The 22,657-nt window shown below is 25.2% G+C and overlaps 1 protein-coding gene across 8 annotated transcripts; it reads left to right on the top strand.

Moving 5' to 3' along the window:
* Positions 1-22,657, top strand: LOC122848732 (multidrug resistance protein homolog 49-like). Of its 8 annotated transcripts, XM_044147000.1 has the most exons (15): positions 262-372; positions 448-535; positions 2,504-2,604; positions 3,232-3,463; positions 3,556-3,693; positions 3,772-4,001; positions 14,455-14,588; positions 15,642-15,711; positions 16,064-16,148; positions 16,224-16,417; positions 16,530-17,616; positions 17,722-17,925; positions 18,016-19,947; positions 20,040-20,186; positions 20,491-22,657. In XM_044147000.1, the coding sequence occupies exons 7-15, from the start codon at positions 14,477-14,479 to the stop codon at positions 20,692-20,694; spliced, it is 4,035 nt and encodes a 1,344-aa protein (XP_044002935.1). In that variant the 5' UTR covers positions 262-372; positions 448-535; positions 2,504-2,604; positions 3,232-3,463; positions 3,556-3,693; positions 3,772-4,001; positions 14,455-14,476; the 3' UTR covers positions 20,695-22,657. The 8 variants fall into 8 exon arrangements, with proteins under 8 accessions (XP_044002933.1, XP_044002936.1, XP_044002938.1 ...); XM_044146998.1 differs by lacking the exon at positions 448-535 and having other exon boundaries at positions 1-267; XM_044147001.1 differs by lacking the exon at positions 448-535 and having other exon boundaries at positions 1-372.

Here is a 22,657-nt window from a genome sequence, read left to right as displayed (position 1 = left end):
CCGTCACAGTCAGTCCCGTATACAACATCGAGACACACGTATGTATGGTATACATATAGAGTCTCTCCAGTTGGCAGAAGGCAGAAAGAGCCAGTACATATCGGCTATTTGTTCGCGAAACGTCGAACGTCAAGTTAAATATCAAGTCACTGTATTTAAATTAATAAATATTTATATAGTGACAGTTTGAGTGCATATAACTCTGCACATGTAAATTGTGTATTTAAATAATTTAAAAATTTAATAAAATAGGATATTTCAAATAAAGTGAGTATCATAGAAAAAATAACATCTTATCGATTTCGCCAGGGACGAGTGAGGTTAAATACAGACGAATTGTGCGACTGCTCACCAGCAGCACTTTCACTCGAGGTTGACACTTGTTCCTTTTTCTCTCTCTCTCTATTTCTCTTTTTTCTATATCTATTTTATCTCTATTATTTTCAGTCTTTTTTCCTCTGGTGAAAAGTGATCAATAGTCGCGAAATAATCACTATTTTTCATCGTAAATAATCATTTATTTTAAATTAACTAGGTAATTATTCATTAATATTTTAATTATTATTTTTTTATCTATATTTTTAGTATATTTTTTATTTTTTTTTTTCTCAATATTGACGTTTGAATGTTTTGATTTTTCAATGAAAATTTAGATGTAACTTTTGCTAAATTTTTTAAAATTTTCACGGTTCAAATATTGTGAAAATTATTATTTTAAAAATTTTCAGTTTGTACGAAAATTCTTAATGCGTCATATTTATTTCCGGAACATTCTATTTATCCTATAAAATTTTTGCTTACATTTGTAATTCTATATTATTTTTTTTTTTTTCGCCAGTGTCATATATTCTTAAATTGAAATTTTTCAAATAAAATTTATATACTTCAAAGAATTTGTGCTATCAAGTTTATGTTTAACATTTTTCTTAATCATCAAATTAGTTAATTTTTTTCTTTGAAATTCGAAGATTGTAATTTGGTGTCATGTTAATTAAAACTATAAAAAATCTTGAAGAATTTGAAATTCAAGCTGTGTTAGAATAATTATCAATTGAAAATAAATAAATAAATATTTAGAGTGGAAAAAAAAATTGTTGAAAATAGCCTTAAAGTATAGATTTTCGTACTGCCAAATGAGGAAAATTCATAATGGTTCTTTGACAATCACGACTGTCGTTATTCCAGTTACCTACCACCAGGTCTATCCGACAGAGCATTTCACCAATCGATTTTCTAGCTTTAAACATATATATATTTCACCCATATATACGTACTATATCTCTACGAGTGACCCGAAAAAAAAGTAAAAAAATAATATATTAAAAAAAACACTCCAGTTACGTCATTCACTGTAATTTAGGGATAAAGTTTTTCGGTATGGAGCTTTAAATGACGTCATAACTGTGACCGCTCGCGAAATATACCTACAAATTCAATTTAGTTTGATAAAAGCTTACATTTGTTGATTAGTTTTTGAAATATTATAAAATCGAAATTCATTAAATTTCGTATAACAATTGTTAATATAAAAATTAGTTTAACTTTAAAGTGTTTTTAAAAATTTTCATTCGACAATTTTCAATTGATGAACCATTGAAGAAAAAGAAAAAATAAATATTGCTGCATATAACCTGATTTAATTTTAATTTTAAAAAGGTCAAATAGACATATTTTAATTAGCACAAATTTTAGTGACAGTGCCGGAAATAAGTGTCATATTTATATTAGCTATCTAAATATTTTTCTTTTTAATTTATTAAATATAATTATTTTTTTTTCCCCGTATGACTACTGATAATGCGTGAAATTCAATTATACTGATTAAATTAATTTTTTTTCCTCAACAAGTTTTAAATAAATATAAATAAATTCACAAAATTTTAATCTGTATAAAAAAATAATATATAAAAATTTAAAAATATGATAAAAATAAAATTTATTTTGATATTTATATTGCGGAAATATAAACATTCCTGCGAGCTTCATTTAAAAGTAGAACAAGCAAGCACGAGAGATTAGTCACGAAAATAAAAAAGCATAAAATAATAATAATAATAATAATAATAACAAATGGTTGTTTGTTGATAGCGATAATGTGTAATGAACTTGCCGATCAATAAACCATCCGAGTTTGTTTCACCTGGGAGTGGAAGAAAATTGTTTCAACATTATATTAATGCATCTTTTTCTTTTCACATGGCATCTGGGCTGAGCCTTATATACAAGAGTGTTATTGATTTATATTTCATATAAGAATAATATAATATAAACCTTCATTTATTATTGTTATTATTATTATTATTTAGAGGGATTCAAAAATGATAAGTGAGCGAAAACCTAAAATCCATGAAATTTATTACAAAGTTTTTTTCCATTTGAATTGATTAATGATGGTATTCCGTTGCAATAAACCATTTTAAAAATGTTTCGCTTGTTTTTTTTTATTTTTATATATTAATATAAATTCAATACAAATTTGTTTGTTTTTTTTTTTTGCTTTCAGGTTAAAAATTTCACTGTGAATGGCTGCCCGCATTATTGGCTAGTTGGCCAGTAATTGTTTTGACGCGGCAGGTGCAACTAAACAGCCCGTACTCGATGACTGTTAGTAAATAATTTTATTTTTCTAATTATAATAATAAATGTAAAAAAAAAAAAAATACTAAAAATATAAGCTAATGACAAGTGTAAATATTTAATTTAACAATTTAATATCATGAGTGGCACGCGCGTATCAATCTCTTGTACGCATCACGCAATTCATTTAATTCTATATACGCCACTTAAATTAAGATCAATGATCCTCGGGGACACCCACGAGTTTGTCGTCATGGAGATTTTATTTTCGACCCTGACCAATACTGTTGACCCTTCAAATAGACGCATTTGAAATAGAAATTATAGTACTTAATTTTCAAGTCCCTTTTATCAATGTTTTTTTTTTTTTTTTCTTTATGTCTATAATTTAATTTTTCTATTTGTATTTATCGAGTTGATTGATGTGTATGTGTATATTACTGTTATATAATATTGCGTGTCAGTAAATTATATATATGATATTGTCGCTGTACAGTAACAGAAGAGACAAACTACATAGATTTTTCTATCTGTTACTAACACAAATGACAATGTACACGCCTATTTTTTATAATTTATTACTGATAAATAATATATTTATTTATTAATATTATTATTAATTTGTAATTTGTTTATTTACTTTTAAATTTACAGGTTAGATTGATAGGAGGTCATATGGTGAAGCAGAGGAGGTTTATTGGAAACACAAATAATCAGATGATTAATATCAGAAAACAGTTAATACGTGAAATTTAGATGATTTAAAGATACATGAAACACATCTTACATTGTATTATTTTACGTTGATTTTGGTTCAAGACACCTGTATATTTGCAACGAAAAGCAAAAAATTAAAAATAATTGAAAATTATTGTGCTGAAAATAAGTATGACATCGAGCACTTATTATTAAAATATAACTTTCTTTTTATTCTTTTTTTTTTTTTGTTTGATTTATTTTTATTTTTTATTTTTTGAGGGTGCTTTTAATTTTTAAAAAGGGTACTGTACAATTATATACAGGATGTTGAATATTAACAACTAAATTAATTTCTAATTGTCATTCATACATTATTATGAATTATTATTTATGGAATCTCTATTTTTTTATAAAAAGGTTTGTTTAAAAAATTTAAAATATCATATAAAATATTTTGATTAATATTTTTAATAAAATTTATTTTATTTTTTCTAGGTTTTAGGTGCCAAAGAATTATTATCAGTGATATATTATTGACAATATATTTCGGTATTGTTTTAATTGACAAATATCAAATAATAATAATAAAACAACAATATTTGAAACATCGAAAAATTCATTGGATGATAAAACAAGCATCAGTCAATTAAACAGAAAAAAAAAAGCTATATTATTATTTTAATTTAATTATTTGAATGCCATTTTGGCAGTGTTTCTTCACAATGGTGAGTAATAAAAAAATTATTTTTTTTTTACACTAATAATTATTATCAGTATTTGTTAATGATAAGAATTTTTTTTTAGTCATTAATTACGCGAATTGTTTTGTTAAATTATTCAATACTTAAATATTTATTACTTTGAAAGACAAATTTTTACGTACAATCAGTTACTCATTTTATTTTAAGTTTATTTTTAACTGTATGAGAATAAAAATATGGCAACGTAACAGTGGAAATTTCCATTCTCACAGCGTGTACAATATATAAATACAACGCTGTTAATTTCATTCAACAATAAATTTATTAAAAAAATAATACAACTCCTCATCAAATAGATTAAAAAAGAAAAAAAACTCATCTATTTCAATTAACTGAGAATAATAAGTGGAATATTTTTTTTACTTAATTGTAGAAAAAAATGCAATCTATTTAAAAAAAATTTTGACCTCGGCAACTTGACTGGCTCACTATAATGATATAATGATAAAAAGTGGGAGAGTTTTATATACAGTTTTGACTTGAGCATATAGCGACATGGCAAATGACCTTGTAAATGTGCATGCCACCATTCTAAGAAATTTAATCAGCCAAACGAAATGGAAAAATATATATTTATATTATCGTGTCTGTCAGTAGTTGTAAATGCAATTGTTGAAATTTATTTTTAAATTTAAAGTCAAATATTATTAATATTCCAAAAATAAACAATCACGTTCAAACAAATTAAAAACAAAAGAAAAAAAATAATAACTTTGTCTTTAGCTAAATTCCATTATTTGTTTGAATAATTATTATTAATTTTTCAAAAATTTTACAGACCCATTGATTGGTTTAATAACTAAAATAAAATTTACAAATACAAATGATACAATGTATATGCGCTTATACTTAAATAATGATTGATGTTTTTAAATTGAGCGATATTGAGTCGTATAATTATAACGCCTAGAAACAATGCATAATTTATAATATTGCAGTTAAACGATGTCAACTGATATTGTTTGTGTCATCATAAGTATTATGATTTCATTCGAGTTGTTGATGATATGCTTTGTCACTTGAATTTAATCAACTGTAAGAACTTGATGAACAAAAAAGTTCAGGAATTATTAAAACATTATAAATTTATTTGGGTCAAGTACATAATGTATTATATAAGCTTGATAAAATTTTTAAGCATAATACTTTTGATAAATCATTAATTTATAATAGGCTATATTTTGTGAAGCATAGACATTTTTTTTTTGTTTATTATAAAAACATGAATTTGATTTTATGTTTGCCCTGCGAGTTTAGGCAAGTCATGACCCATTCAAAGCGTTACACAGGAAAAAAAAAAACTAATTTATATCGAATAAATTTAGGGGTGAAAAGCTATATTGTTTGTTTAAACAAATTTGTTTATTTATATAGATAAATTTTGTATTAACATACGATAGGACAGCTTATCATGGTATTACAAAACCAAAACAAACAAATAAATTTAACGGAATTATAAATAATACTAAAAACGATTTAGGAAAAATAAAATTAGAATTGATATATCAATTAATATATAAGCTATTGATTTGAAATAAAAAAACTATATATTTTTTTTTTTTCGTTCGTTCGTTTATCATCGGGTATATCGATAAGGTAGAACAAGCTTTCTATTTTACCAACTTTTTATAATACGTTAAGCTCTGCACAGATGGTATTACTTGTTCTGTATTCGCGAAAGCTCTGTTAAAAAAGCTCTGAATTTTTATGAATTATTAAAACATGAAATTTTACTGTTATTTATAATCATCGGACCGTAAAACTACTAATTTCTTGCAGATAAATATTAGTAAATACAAAACTCTTTGATATTTTAATTTAAAAAAATAAAAAAAAGATATAATTTATCTTGAATAAATTAATTTTTATTTAAAAATTCAAATTTTCCAAATGACAAATTTATTGTTTTCATGTTTAATTAAACTATATATTTATTTTCAAATAATTTTATTTTACGAATATAATTAACATAGTTAATATATGGCTATTTAATTAAATTAAATTGTCGACAAGCAACGGATATGACATCCGGATTACTCACGGAGAAATAGCCCGGAGCAATGTGTATCCAATGAACCAAATCAACAGCCATTCTGTTTGCATCGAAATTTTCGAGAATACGTGTTCTATATGCCCTACGTGACCTGATTAAAATTTATGAATCACGAGGAAATTTTCAATTTTTTTATTTTTTGCTTAAAAGTTTATAATGCCTTGATATTATTTTATATATCATATTGAAATTTTCCACTTTTAAAAAGCTCTAAATCATTTTTACTCTATACATCATGTTAGATAAATAAAAAAGCGTTATCGTTTAAACGAAATGTCATGGTTCTCAGTTTTACTGATAAAATTGAAATCAATTTTATTATATAAAAAAAAAATATATTGGTTCTTTTGAAATTTAAATTTATATATGTACTAATATTGTCATCGATGAGTATATAGACATCAGAGATACATCTCTCAACTCATAATCATAATATATCGCAATGTCATCTTTTTAAAATTTTTTAATCTTGATGACTCGAATAATATGTTTTTCAATTTTAAATCTGCTGATTTGTCATCATCATGATTATATTAAATATCAAAAAATTACGTTGAAATCTATATTTAAATTTAAATATACATATGAAAATTAAAAGAAAATAATTATAGTTTTACTTATTAATGTTAATTAAAATTTTTTAATAATAAATTCATATATAAAAATACATCTTTCAAAAGTATGAATGGCGTCACAAGATATTCATACTATAAACTCAATGACGTAATTTCCTCGAGATTAAATGATGTGCCAAAAATTTTTTTAGCCAAGTATATATATACTAGCAATTTATTTATCGAATAGTTAAATTTGTCCTACATGTAGAAAATTTTAAGTGCATTTTCGTTGGACATAATTAAATTTTTTTCTATTGATTATTAATTTATAAAATAAAAATCAAAGTTAAATGGGAGTATGGGTATTTTTTTTTTGTTATTGCTAAAAGCATTTTTATAAAATAAAAGAATAAACGGTTGATATAAATTTATGGTCATTGTGATTTTATATATAATAAATAATAATAAATAATAATCGATGAGAACGTTGTCCCGATATATCTTAGAATCATTGAATTCACCGTTGTTTATCTTTCTCAGTTGTATTTTTCATCCATTTATGTAAATATACTTCAATACATAACTCAACTCTGAAAATAGCATTTTTCAAAATATCGTAACTTGTATATTCATATTTTTCATACTATCATTAGCTTTTTCCATTTATTATTATTATCGGAAAAAATAAAATCAGTTCAACAAAAGAATTTCATGATAATCATTGTGAAGGTGTATATATATTTATAAATTTATAGTGGCGTTGAAATTTTTTCCAGACTTGTGAAATCTTATCAAAGGTGTTGACATTTATCATGTATTATTTTTAAACATAAAAAGATATCATTCTTCTAGCAGAAAATATGATTTATAATTATTATTTATTATTAGTATAGAGTGTAATCTATTTTCAGGAAAAACTTTTTGTTTAATTTTATAATACGTATATTTAAATAAATTATTTATGACAGAAAGATATAATAATCTTACTCGTAAATTTATCAAGATAACTCGAATTATTAAATTTTATATTTTTGATAATAATACGTTGTGAAAAAAAAATAAAATATTTTAAAAAACAAAAAAACGTTATTCAACTTTATTCTGATTGTCAGTTGTGTATGGAAAAAATTAAATCAATAGGATCATAATTGAATCTAAGAAATGAGCTTGTAATTAAATTTTTTTTTATACAAGCCAATAGCATCAACGAATTTATACTATCATAATAATTGTTGAACAGTGTTCGTATAATAATTTTAAAGATGAAATAAAAGTTAATTTAAATATTTAAATATTATTTAACTTTTTAACCGCATTGTAAAAAATAAGAAAAAAAAATATAATCCTTCTTTTAATATATTCGTCTTTTTAAGAAGCAAAAATTTATAGTAAGTTTAAAGTTTTTTTCTCCAGAGTATTAAATTGTAACAGTTTAAAATTTTGCTTGACGTTTATACCCTGTTTGTTAAAGTTGTTAAACTTTGACACTAATTACCTTGGCATTTACACAAAAAAAAAATTGGATTTTCTATTTTAAAATTTTTTTTAGTTATTATTGAAATATTAAAATATAATAAAATTAATAATTAATAAAAATTTAGACATTTAGAAAATTTAAATTAAAAGTAAAAAAAAAAAAATAAATAACAGAGTGAATTTTTTTTAAGATATCTAAAATTAAATATTCATTTTCTAATCCCCATTATTCGGAAATTTCATTATAAAATAGAACAAGGGCAAAAGCTTTTCGACACTAATACTAATATACCACGAAAGATCTAGAACATGTAGGTAAGTGTGTCAGCCTAAGCAACGAAATGCAGATTATATTTATTGCACATTTGGATAAATTTGTTGCTGCAAATATTTAACTATTTCAATCAAACGTCAGACAAAAAAAAAACCCACCAGTACTTTCAATTAATAATATTAATTTTAATTAATTTAATTACTTAATTAAATTAAGGGTAAAATTATCTTTGATATTATTTATTGACTTTTTCTATATTATAAATTAAATTATTCAATTAAAAAAAAATATCTCTAATAGATATCTCGGTATATCTCAATTGTATATAGATAAAATAATTTTTAAACTGGAAATTTTTAGTTTGAGTATACCGATTTTAATCAGTACCTGCTGGTTTTATTTATTTGTTTATTTATTTTAAATTTTTATTAAACGATTGTTTGGTTACCTGTTGTATACTATATAGAATATGCATCCACAACTTGTTAGCTTGTGAGCTTTTCGTGCATTTTGTCGTGTTAAAAGTGATGTCTCGCAGGTTACGTCAATTTACCGGCGACGTTAGACGTCGTTGTGACGCTATTTTACATTGCGTGGGATTTACTTTGTTCGTTTTTTATTGCGTAAGTGAGTATCTGGACGTTAGGTCGTCGTCGTCGTGGTAGCGTCAGTTTGTTCAACGCTGCTAAAGCCCTCTGGTGTTTGTGTTATATTACGTATATATTATCGGTTTACAATTAAAAAACAAAAACAAACTACACAAATAATAACCAATATTTAAAATCTAATAGTTAACAAACAAAAATTTAGTATAAAGAATTTTTTTTTTCCTTTCTTTCTACAAAGATTAGTTATTGTTTTTAAAATAAATATATATTTTATATGATAAATTATTATTTTTTATTATTATTCAAATAAATATATTGAAATAAAATTTTTTTTAAATCGGTTCTAAAGATTCGAAGGTCGATGGTAGGTCAATAGAAAATACAAACTTTATCCTTTGTCGCTGTTTCCACGAAACGTTAAAAATTTTTAAAAAATATTTAATTCAATTTTGATATTTAATTAAAAATTTAATTTTAATTATTTATTTATTTATCTGTTCAATCTTTCACTGACATCACTGAAGACCATGTGTACCACTTTGGTATTAAAAAACGAAAAAAAAAAAAAAACAAAAAAAAGTGATTCATTACCGAGTATTTTTGCTATAGAAGAATTTTCCAAAGATCTTGCATGACATGAATGATTATTATTCTGATAACGATATGAATTATTTTTTTTCTTCTGTTCCCTGTTTTTATTTGTTGTTTAAAAAATCAAGATGACGTTGAGGTTCAACGATCATGTGTGTTATACCCACAGCAAAGGGGAAGCACCTATTAAATGGGGAAGGGAGATATATATTTCTCAGGTTTTTATCTGCTTAGACAAGCAAAGCAAATATAATGTTTGTCACAAATATAAAAGATCAGTGGTGGCAGTTTAGAGGCGTCAGTAATTAGTGTATACGTATCGTGGAAACGGCAACAAGTGATAAAAAATAAATTTATATTTTCATATCAATAATAGTTTTTTTCTTTAATTAATCTATATAATATATATTTTTTTTTATATAAAATAACAGACGGAAAATTTACGTGTCAGTTTAACTACTTGGGATTTTTCATCAATCGGTGAATTAATTGAGATAGAGACAAGAAGAAGAACTGGAATTTTTTATACACGACGTCCTGTTGTTATAAATTTAATTGCAATTGATTCAACAACATTTTTCGTTATCGGTGATACATAATTAGTGAAAAATTATTCGATCAAGTGTTACATGTGTATGATAAAATAAAAATAATAATTTAAATAAATTTATAAGTGAAGAAAAAATAGTTTTTTCATTTGAATGTTGCAAAGGAAACTTATGAAGGGGTTTATCGAAACAACGAAATTCATTACTCTTCTCATCAGACATATTTGGGATATTGATTGGAAACAGTAATTCGGACAAGGTAACTGATGTTAATCATCGAGGACAAGCAATTTTGAGTTTATTTATATACGATTACCTTCTGAATTATATAATATAAAAACTCAATACCTTGAAATATATTTTAAATATTATTAACTTTTCATATGCATAAAATAATCATTCAAAAAATATTTGTTCTACTAATTTAATTAAAACTCATTTAAAAATTTATCTGTTACTTTCATTACTATATTATGATTATTAAATATCATTTCAATTTATCAAATTAAATGTAATATATTTAATTACAACTGAAATTTTATTTTAATATCTAATTACATAAATATGTTTATTTCAATTTTACTATGGACAAATTAAAATCTGAAAAATAATAGTAATTTTAATAAATATGTATAAATAAAGATATTTAAAATTAATAATTTATTAAAATTTATATATGACAAATAATAATAATATAAAATTTAATAATCGTAAAATGAATCAAAATTATGTACAAATTAATTTATCATAATAAATGATAATTATATTAATCAAATAAAAATAAAAATGACTTATAATTATATTAAACTAATTATATCAATAAATAAACTAGTAATTATTTTAATCTGTTAGCTTTATCAAATTAAAATGTAAAGTTTTTTTTCTTTTTTATTAAAGTAATCAATTAATTTTTATAAAAAGAGGAATATGAATTTTATATTAGGTCAAAGTAATTGAAAATGATGAATTTTTTATAACAAAAAAAAAGCAAAGCTAATTAACTACACGCCCAACAAAACAAAATTTAAAGTGGAATAAAAATTTGACATGTAATACTGTATAAACGATACAAAAGAATTTGCTCATCTTGAAATTAAAAAAGAAAATATTGCAAAGCTTACCTTTACTGCAGTTGACAATAAAACTTTAAGATTGATATCGTCAGCTTGTTCCATTTAAATTCATGTCATCTGGAACAATAATTAAAAAATAAAATTGTATTATTAAATATATTATAGTAAATATTTTTGTACTTGAAAAAAATAAAAGCTAAATTATCAACTTTAAAGTTAAGCCTGGTAATTATTGAATGAATAATCATGACAATAGAAATAATCCATTTGATAGTTTCAAAAGTTTAATTAACTGAATGATCATTTTTTTTTTAAATTCTATTTTCAAATAATTTTTCATATGATTGTTCTTTTATTGGAGATTATTTTATCACGAATTTTCATTGGACATTTTTTCGTCAAAGTGTTGAGTGAAGCTTTTACATTAATTAAAAGTTAGTTGCATTTTGATAACAAAGTGATAGTCTCTCACACGTCAACTTTGATTCAATATAAAACAATTTCCATTTTTATTTTGAATGTCGAATCGATTCATATTTAAATATTTCATTTCTTTAAAATCTTTATGTAGCCTTTATTTTTATAACATGTACTTATATATTTATATTTTTAAATACAAAACAATTAATAAGCTATCTTTAAATAAATTTTAGCTACTGATACTCAAATACCGATACTGAATTATCGATAATCTTATCTCAGTGAATCCGATAAATCTTATCAGTTCCGGACGCCTCATTGTAGTATAGATATTTTGTGTATTAACACGATCTACAAAAGACTCATTTCTTGAATGTGCTTATTATGAAAAATAATAACAATAAATAATTTACAGAAGAAAAATAAAAAAAAAAACAAAATCATATTTTGATAAATTATTGAATGTTTTTTTTTTAATTAAAATTAAAATTAATATATGTATTAAAATATATTGCTTTGTTATAATTGAAATTTATTAATTTAAAACAAACAATATATTTTTTTCCTAAAAAAATAGACACTCATGTGCATATATATTTTTTTTCAATGAAATCAATTCTTTTTTTAATTTGAATTCTATTTGTAGGCTTATTGTACATGAATAGCTAGCCGGAAATTAAAGTTTAGTGAACAATTTTTTACGCAACTACAATAGTAAAATAGAATATCAACATGAGTGGGTTAATTAAACAGCGGTATCAGGCGGTATGAGGTGACAGACAGTAGTCGCAAGGTCTTCCTCAAAATAAACCTGGCAAACAGGCATAATTATTTCGCAATATAAAAACCGAATGATCGAGAAATATTATTTTTTTTTCAAGTCTAATATTAAATAATTACAATTTATAAAAATTGATAAAGCTATTTCATAAAATATTATATTAATTTTTTTTATAATAATTGTATGAAAAAAAAATTACAAAAATAAATGGCTAAAATTTGTAATACAAAAGATAATGGCTATATGTATTTATGTGATGTACTTTGAGTGGTTGAGTATATATGCGCAAAAACATAACAAAGAAAATTTGGCATGATGAATCAAGTGAATTATTTTATCAATCCAAGGAACCTTAACCTTTTCTATTGTTTACTTGCTTGCCATCAACAACAATATATTCAAATAAATATGTGTGACGTTTTACTGGCTACTGAATTTTAATGCGCACATGTGCGACCCAGAAATAATCCTAAAAATAATTTTGCCAAGAAAACACTGGCTCGTTTGGACCTGCCAAATAAAACTAAATTTTGCAAGTCAAGTAGACTTCGAGTTATGAAAAAAAAATCTATATTTATTTATTTTCATTTAATGCCATTTTTACATTGTATAACTTACATTTGTAAAATTGCAATTATGTTTATTTTTTTTTTTTTACTTGTTACATCATAAGTAGTAAAAAAAAAAAATTTATTACCAGAGAAAATAATTATTTTAAAAACAATAATATTTCTTTTGATCTTTTGGGTAATTTGAGTTCACCTAAAATCATACCCGTCAACTGTCAAACTAAAAATAAAAAATTTTATTTACACGATTATAAATAGGCAATGTGTTCTTAATCGCTAATCAATGACCCTCGAGAATGTATCATTTTCTATTGTGCTTAATACGTCTAGATTATTTCAATTCAATAAAACTTTTTATTTTTTCTTTTTCAAAATCAATCATTGATTTTAAATTTAAAAATTTTCCAATTGACGCACTCTATTAATCTCGAAAAATAGACAGATTATATATAAACTTAAATCATGATTTCAAACGAGCAGACAAAAAATTGAAGGATATACAGTCTATTTAAAATAGACCCTCACGAAAAGAGAACGCTTTTAATATAAAGTCTGTTTATTTGAAAATTATTACGTATGTAAATATATAATTTTTTTATTATTACTGGAAGTTTTCCAAGACTTTTCAATAATTATATCCAAAATTTTAACTACCTCACTATTGGGACTGGCTTACCATATACGTTAACTTTATGATCATTTACATGAAATACATTTTCGCCACAAGAATATTATATACAAAATTATGAAATTTCCAAATTCAATCAAAAGTATCATATATTTAAATGATTAATAAATTTAATTATCGTTAAATAATTTAGTAATTTAGAAATTTATTTTAATGATCATTTCATGTATTTATATAATGAAAGACACAATAATATTATAATTATTAAAATTATATGCATGTTCAATTTATATATATATCATGTGAAAAGTATGTTGGGTACATGTATATAGAGAGAGAATTGCTCTTAGCAGTTTTGGAAAAGCTTGTAGACTAGCTGTTTCCCGTTTGGGAATATATGCGGTATTACTGGCTTACCACTGGGATTACCACACGGCGAGGATAACGTCCGGTTGAAGTTAGTTTTACCTATTTGTGATGAAGTTTTGAGAGTTTGAAAAGTACCCAGTGGTTGAAGTTTGTGTAAATTGAAAGTTGTGTGAACACCACTAAATTTTTCTTGTATACAGTAAAAATAATGCTCTTTTGGATATTGAAAATTGTTACGTTACCATATAGAAATTCTTCAATATGAATTTTTTTTAATTTTCCAACATCAAAAAAAAATTTATTAATTTTAAATTTCATTAAAAAACATATCGATTATATTTATTATTTTAAAATTAAATTCAAATAGTTTTTTGCAAGTTTAAAAATAAACTATTTCATTTATTAATTAATATTTATTTTATACTCTGAGGCCAATTACATTTTTATAATAATTATTAATTTTTTTACAGAGTTGTTAACTAAGAATGCGAGATGACGCAGCGAATTTATCAGTGGTCAACGAGCCCGCGCGAGGCAACACCCCCGGCTATTCAAATGGAGCCACCAAAGCTAAACTCTCATCGGGAAAAAGTCCAATCGAGGTGTAAGTTGAAATTTAAAATGAAAAAAAAAAAAAAAAGTTGAAAAGGAAACGCCCTTTCTTATTATTTTATTTTGTCTATTTTTTCTTTGAATAATTTTTTTATTTTTCCAAAATCAAATTATTTGATATTTTTTATATAAATTAAAGAAGAAAGTATATATCTTCAAGGGCTTGATTATATTGTTTTTTTTTTTATATAAATATTTTATTTGTGAGTTATCTAATTGATGATACTTCAAGAATTTAATATACTAACTATATTAGATTTTATGTGTTACACCTAATTTGACTTATATAACAATTGAAAGTTTTTAGACTTGAATAATTTAATGATACTATAAACGATATTAATATCATTTGTTTTTCCATCTTTTTTACCCTTACGAGTTTGTCTGTCGATCGTAGATTTGGAGTTATAAAGTTTTACTAACATCAATTATACTGTTTAATGGAAAGCTCTATATATTATTTTCTCTCTCTTCTATCTTTTAATTCCCCTCACTGGGGAATTACTTCAGACTCTAAGTTTGTGTTTCTGAACGGTATAAAATATATATACATATATATTACAAATAGAAAAAATAAAAAAAATATCTATATAGCTTGAAAAAAAAAAAAAAAGAATTAAACGAAAAAAAGAGTCTGTTAAAGAATAAAAGATCTTAAACTCGAATCAATTGACAGAGTCACAATTGGTTTTTCGTTTTACTTTCATGCTTTTCAAATTAAATATAAACTCTGTTGTTTAATTATTCATTATTTTATATATAAAGTCTTTTTATTCTTTATATTAAATTGATCAAAGTTTTTTCATTTATATGAAAAAACTTGAAAATAAGACTCTTTGAACTGTACATCTATTGAAATTTATTATTTTTATTTTTTTTTCAATATAATTTTCACTTTTATTTTATTAATTTAGGCGTTTCCTTATAAACATAAATTAAATAATCAACATACTGCTTGATTATTTTAATATAAAATGATGAAAAAAAAAAAATCAATTTTAAAAAATTGATGAGCATGTGAGTATGGTTCCTATTTAATTTGCAGACCCACCAGAAGACAGGGCGAAGGATAAGAAGGAAACTGAATATATGCTATCGGAAGAGGATGAACCAGTGTACGAAAAAGGCAGAATTAATAATTTAATATATGTATATATATGTATATTATATCTATGTATGTGCATACATATATATACATGTATATTTAGAAAAAAAATAAATAAATTTCATTCAATAAAAAAGATTAGAAATAAATAAATAAACGGACAAGAAAAAAAATGAATGAATAACAAAATAAGAAACTCAAACTCATGATATGGAAATCAAATGAGAAATTTTACGTTGCAGAAATTATCAGAGTGACATTGAACATAACTATATATATTTAAAAAATAATAAAATTCGTAATTTAATTACGTATTTATTGACATGATTTTCAGTGATTAATTTCAATTTTTTTGTCAACAGGGAATTTATACCACCTCAGGTCAAAGAGGAAGAAAAACCAGTTCCACAACCACCTTCCCTTCCACCCGTGCCTTATCACAAACTCGTAAGTAACATTAAAATATAATTGTTAATTTTTTATCAATTTTATTATTTTGAAAAAAAATTATTTTCATTTTAGTTTCGATTTGCGACATTCGGTGAGTTGATGTATGTGCTCGGAGGTCTGGTGATGGGGACCTTGACGGGTCTCTGTATTCCAATATCAACAATACAATATGGTGAATTTACAACATTACTAGTAGATCGAAATATGGTTAACCAAACGAGCACACCAACACTCATCATGGCATGGTTTGGCGGTGGAAAAGTCTTGTAAGTTATATTTAAAATATTTCTAAAATTAACACAGTTATATTATTTTTTTTTTTTTTTAAATTTAATATTAAAAAATATTTATGATTTTGCAATGATATATTATTAACAGAGGACCAAATGCAACTTATGCCGAACGTATGGATGCACTTTATGAAGATTCAGTAGCTTTTGGTGTATCATGTGTTGCATTATCAACATTACAATTTTTTTTTGCCATTTTTGCTGTTGATTTACTCAACGTTGCTGCATTCCGACAAATTGCTAGAGTACGAAGAATGTTTTTAAGAGCAGTTTTGAGACAAGATATGAGCTGGTATGATACCAATACATCAACTAATTTTGCCAGTAGAATTACCGAGGATTTAGATAAAATGAAAGAAGGAATTGGCGAAAAATTGGGAATTTTTACGTATTTAATGGTCTCATTTATTTCATCAATAATCATATCATTTATTTATGGATGGAAATTGACACTTGTAGTATTAAGTTGTGCACCAATTATTGTTATTGCAACAGCAATTGTAGCTAAAGTACAAAGCTCTTTAACTGCCCTTGAATTAACGGCCTATGGTCAAGCTGGAACTGTTGCTGAGGAAGTATTGGGAGCAATAAGAACAGTCATTGCTTTTGGTGGTGAAAAAGTTGAAGTTGATAGATATACTAGAAAACTTGCACCAGCTGAAAAAACAGGAATAAAAAGAGGTCTATGGTCAGGTGTTGGTGGTGGTGTTATGTGGTTTATTATTTATCTCAGTTATGCATTGGCATTTTGGTATGGTGTAACATTAATTCTTGAAGATCGTGCAAAACCAGAAAAAGAATATACACCAGCTGTTCTTGTTATTGTGTTTTTTGGTGTTCTTGCTGGTGCCCAAAATATGGGATTAACATCACCACATCTTGAAGCATTTGCTGTTGCACGTGGATCAGCAGCTGCTGTATTTCAAGTGCTAGATCGTGTACCAACAATCGATAGTCTCAGTACAGAAGGTCAAAAACTCGAAAAAGTTACGGGTGATATAGAGTTTAAGGATGTACATTTTAAGTATCCGGCACGAAAAGATGTTAAAGTTTTACAAGGATTAAATTTAAAAATTAAACATGGTGAGACAGTGGCACTTGTTGGTGGTTCAGGTTGTGGAAAATCTACTTGTTTACAACTTATTCAACGTCTTTATGATCCATTACAAGGACAAGTAAGTTTTTTTTTTTTATTATTCTTATTAGTGAAGTTGGCATTATTTATGCTTTTAATTTTAATGATATTATATAATTTAATATACGTATATATTTTATTTTAGGTTTTCTTGGATAGCGTTGATATATCAAAACTAAATGTTTCATGGATGCGATCACATATCGGATTAGTAGGCCAAGAGCCAGTTCTTTTTGATACAACTATACGTGAAAATATTCGTTATGGCAATGACAGCGTTACAGAAGAAGAAATGATTAAAGCTGCAAAGGAAGCTAATGCACATGACTTTATTAGCAAATTGCCCGAGGTAATAATTTAAACATCAATAAATTCTTTTAATTTGATATATAAAAATTAAATACAAATATTATATCATATGTATATGTATAAATTTTAGGGTTACGATAGTCCAGTTGGTGAAAGAGGTTCACAATTATCTGGTGGACAAAAACAAAGAATTGCTATTGCTCGTGCTTTAGTTAGACGACCAGCAATATTATTACTTGATGAAGCAACATCAGCATTAGATCTTCATAGTGAAGCAACAGTTCAACGTGCACTTGATGCTGCATCAAAGGGTAGAACAACTGTTATTGTTACCCATCGACTTTCAACAATTACAAATGCCGATAGAATTGTTTTTATTAAAGACGGTCAAGTAGCAGAAATGGGTACTCATGAAGAATTACTTGCTTTAGAACAACATTATCATGCTCTTGTATCTGCTGATGCTAGTGCAACAGCTAAAGCCAAAGTAACTGCATCAGTTGCTAAAACTGTAACAGCAGCAAAACCAAAAGTTAAACCACCATTAAAAAAACAATTTTCAACTCTTTCAATGCATTCACATCGTTTATCATTGGCTGGTGGATCAACAACATCTGATGATGAATTAGAAGTACATGAAAAACCATATGATGTTCCAATGAAAAGAATATTTGATTTAAATAAACCAGAGTGGCCATTTAATTTAGTCGGTTGTCTTGCAGCAGCAGTTGTTGGTGCTTCATTTCCAGCATTTGCTGTATTATTTGGTGAAGTTTATTATGTATTAGGTTTACAAGATCCAGAAGAAGTAATGCGAGAAACAATCAACTTTTCTATACTCTTTATTGTGGTTGGTGTTGTTACTGGAATTGGTACTTTCTTACAAATGTATATGTTTGGTTTAGCTGGTGTAAGAATGACTGCTCGTTTAAGAACAATGACATTTGGTGCAATGTTAAAACAAGAAATGGGTTGGTATGATGAGGATAGTAATAGTGTTGGTGCACTTTGTGCAAGATTATCATCAGATGCATCAGCAGTTCAAGGTGCAACAGGAAGTAGAGTTGGTTCAATTCTTCAAGCACTTTCAACTCTTGTTTTGGGAATTGGTGTGTCAATGTATTACACATGGAAAATGACACTTGTATCTGTTTTATCAATTCCATTGGTATTGGGAGCTGTATTTTTTGAAGCAAGAATAATGGGTGGTCAAGGAATGCAAGAAAAAAAGAAAATGGAAGCAGCAACAAGAATTGCAGTTGAGGCAATATCAAATATACGAACTGTTGCAAGTTTAGGTAAAGAAGGTGCATTTTTAGATCGTTATTGTGTTGAACTTGCACATGTTGCACAAGCAACTAGAACTAGAAATCGTTTACGTGGTCTTGTATTTTCTTGTGGTCAAACTACACCATACTTTGGTTATGCTCTTAGTCTTTATTACGGTGGTTATCTTGTGGCAAGAGAAGGTTTAAGTTATCAAGATGTAATTAAGGTTTCTGAAGCTCTTATATTTGGTTCTTGGATGCTTGGTCAGGCACTTGCTTTTGCTCCAAATTTTAATACAGCTAAAATATCTGCTGGAAGAATATTTAGATTACTTGATCGTGTACCAGAAATAACAACACCACCAGAATTAGATGAAAAAGATAAAAATTGGAAAGCCGATGGTTTAATACAATTTTCAAAAGTTGAATTTCATTATCCAACTCGTACAGAATCACAAATTTTACGTGGTCTTAATTTAATTGTTAAACCTGGTCAAATGGTTGCACTTGTTGGTCAAAGTGGATGTGGTAAATCAACTTGTATACAGTTACTTCAAAGACTTTATGATCCATTGTCAGGTACTGTTACAATGGATAGACGTGATATATCATCTGTATCACTTGCTTCTTTAAGATGTCAACTTGGTGTTGTTGGTCAAGAACCTGTTTTATTTGATCGTACAATTGCTGAAAATATTGCATATGGTGATAATAATCGTACTGTTACAATGGAAGAAATTATTGAAGCAGCTAAAAAATCTAACATCCATAGTTTTGTCAGCTCTTTACCTCTTGTAAGTTAATTAATTTTTTAAATTGAAAGTTAACATTATTATTAATTTTTTTGTGGCTCTATTTGTTGTTTCTTTTTTCATAAAAAAAATAGGGCTACGATACAAGGCTTGGAAGCAAAGGAACACAGTTATCAGGTGGACAAAAACAACGTATTGCTATTGCTCGTGCTCTGGTTAGAAATCCACGTATATTGTTACTTGACGAGGCAACATCTGCTCTTGACACTCAAAGTGAAAAAGTAAGATTTTCTTCTACTTTCTTAACTTTTTTTTTTTTTTTTTTTTTCATGTTTAAAAACAAACTCACAGTATAATCAATTATGTAAAAACAAGCCATCCTTCAATCCATTTTTTTTACTCGAAAAAATACTTGAAACACTCGATTAACCACATATATATTTTTGTTCTTTTTTATATTGCAATCTGTTACTAAACTCTCAAACTAATTCAATATCAAATTATTTTATTAAGTCTGTTGTATAAATATAGTTTTATATATTATTTTTTCTCATTTTTTTTCTTCTTTTTTTCAAATTACAATAGATTGTTCAAGCAGCTTTGGATAAAGCTATGGAAGGAAGAACTTGCATCACTATAGCTCATCGTCTTGCCACCATTAGAAACGCTGACGTCATTTGTGTTCTTGAAAAAGGTGAAGTTGCTGAAATGGGTACTCATGATGATCTTATTGCTGCCGATGGTCTATATGCTCATCTTCATGCTCTTCAAGAAGCTGCCATGGAGTAAATTACCAAGTTCTCGGAGCCCCAAAATATATAAATTTTCTTTTTTTCTTTTTTCATGTTTATTTTCATTTTCATTTTTTTTTTTTTTTTTGTTTTGTCTTTTGAGAGGAAAGGTGTTCAATTGTTTATCAATATAAATAATGAAAATTATATTCACGATAAAATTATAGTAATTAATAATAATATTAATAATCATAATAATATTAATAATAAAGTTTAGTTAAGTTATTAGTTTGCGCATTTAAAATTGGATGTGTAGGTGTTTAAATGAGCAATTTTGATGTATGACTTAAAACTTAATTAATGGAGCACCGGGAACTTTTAAAATATAACTTTTTGTTGTTTTTTTTTTTTTTTTATCCAACTCATTATGTGTATATTATTATTATACATACATATATATAATAAAAATTAAAATGAGTAAATGATGAATTTTTGAAAAATATTAACTAAAAAATGGCTGATAATATACAATGTGGCTTGATTCATCTAGAAATGGCATGCTAACCTTTACGTTATAGTTATTTAGGTTGCATGTTTAGTTTTGATTGTTAGTTGAAAAAAAAAAATTAGGAAACCCCGGAGAATGACATTGAAGATGTGATTCAATACTATATATATACTTTTTTTGTTTTTTTTTTCATTCTTTAGTTGTCTGATATTTTAATAAAAAGATAATATATTATTATTTTTATTATAATAATAATAATTAAAAAAAATAAAAATTAGATATTCATTTGAGCGTATATGTCATTTTGTCAAAAAGTACTTATTGTAGAAACTCATTTATGCACCTTAAAAAAATCGGGTCAATTGATATCGATGTAGATAATGATATTAGACCAAATTAAGACTTTTGAGAGCAATATAAAAATTTTAAAAAATTACACAAGTAGATTAGTTTATAAAATTTCTAAATGTTTTTAAAATTATTATTATAATTTTTTCCTTTTTTCTATTGGTATTTATTATTTGCACTTTATTTATTCTGGTCATCTTTTTTTTTTTTCTTTAAATTTTAATATTAAATTTATGTTTTATTTTTTGAGTAATATTTTTTTAGTTGAAATTCTTCGAGTCTTCGTTATCGGATATATGAGAAAATATTATAACAAATATTTAAAAATTAATATTAAAGAAAAAAAGAAAGGATATTTTGCTTACCTTTCTTGTTGGGTAAGATGATTTTTAACTTCATGTTTTTGTTCTTGTGAAAACAAATATTTAGCTTGATACAAGCAACGTAAAATCTACATATCGGTATAACATCACCAATGCTCCAGGCAAAGACAAATTTCTCATTATGTTTGAAATAAATTTTTTATTTCATCTGAAACAAAAACACAAAGAATATACATGTAAATAAATATTATATATCTTTTAAAAATATAGAAATAATACACAACGATTTAATATCAAGGCCATCATACAATAAAATCCTCGTGCATCATTTTGTTCTGTTTGTATTTGAAAATTGTCATATCTCCTCAGGCAATGTCACTTTCAAATTTAGATTATAACTTCAGATATAGTCGTATAATGTAGTTGAAAAATAATATAAATAAAAAAATCACAATCCAAATAAATAACAAAAAAAAAGGAATAAAACTTAAAAGTTAATTTTAACAAATTTTATCTGTATTTTATTGTTTGTTTGTTTTATTTAATTTTTTTTTTTCTATTTCCAGTGATATTACAATTAATATAATAATAAATTTATAACAATCATGGATAATATAGCTGCCAAAAAAAAAAAAAAAAAACAAACACTACACAATGCCAACTACGACAAAGAAAAAAAATATTTGCAAAATCGTTGAAACAAATGAAACTGTTGATGTGCCTACAATTGTTAATTATATAATCGTGTTCGAAAATTAATGTTCGTATAAAAAAAAAACTCATTGACTTGATATCTTCGCACCGGACCAAAAAAATCCAACTTAAATTATAAAAAAAAATCA

This window comes from Aphidius gifuensis, linkage group LG2 (genome assembly GCF_014905175.1).
Source record: "Aphidius gifuensis isolate YNYX2018 linkage group LG2, ASM1490517v1, whole genome shotgun sequence".
Taxonomy (NCBI): Eukaryota; Metazoa; Arthropoda; class Insecta; order Hymenoptera; family Braconidae; genus Aphidius; species Aphidius gifuensis.
This window is presented reverse-complemented; position numbering and strand designations above follow the sequence as displayed.

What these genes read in the sequence shown, in the direction of transcription:
- LOC122848732 (XM_044146998.1), top strand. Translation starts at nt 14,477, where the DNA reads ATGACGCAGCGAATTTATCAGTGGTCAACGAGCCCGCGCGAGGCAACA. An exon ending in GGAAAAAGTCCAATCGAGGT is followed by an intron (nt 14,589 to 15,641) that starts GTAAGTTGAAAT and finishes TTTAATTTGCAG; the next exon opens with ACCCACCAGAAGACAGGGCG. An exon ending in ATGATCCATTACAAGGACAA is followed by an intron (nt 17,617 to 17,721) that starts GTAAGTTTTTTT and finishes ATTTTATTTTAG; the next exon opens with GTTTTCTTGGATAGCGTTGA.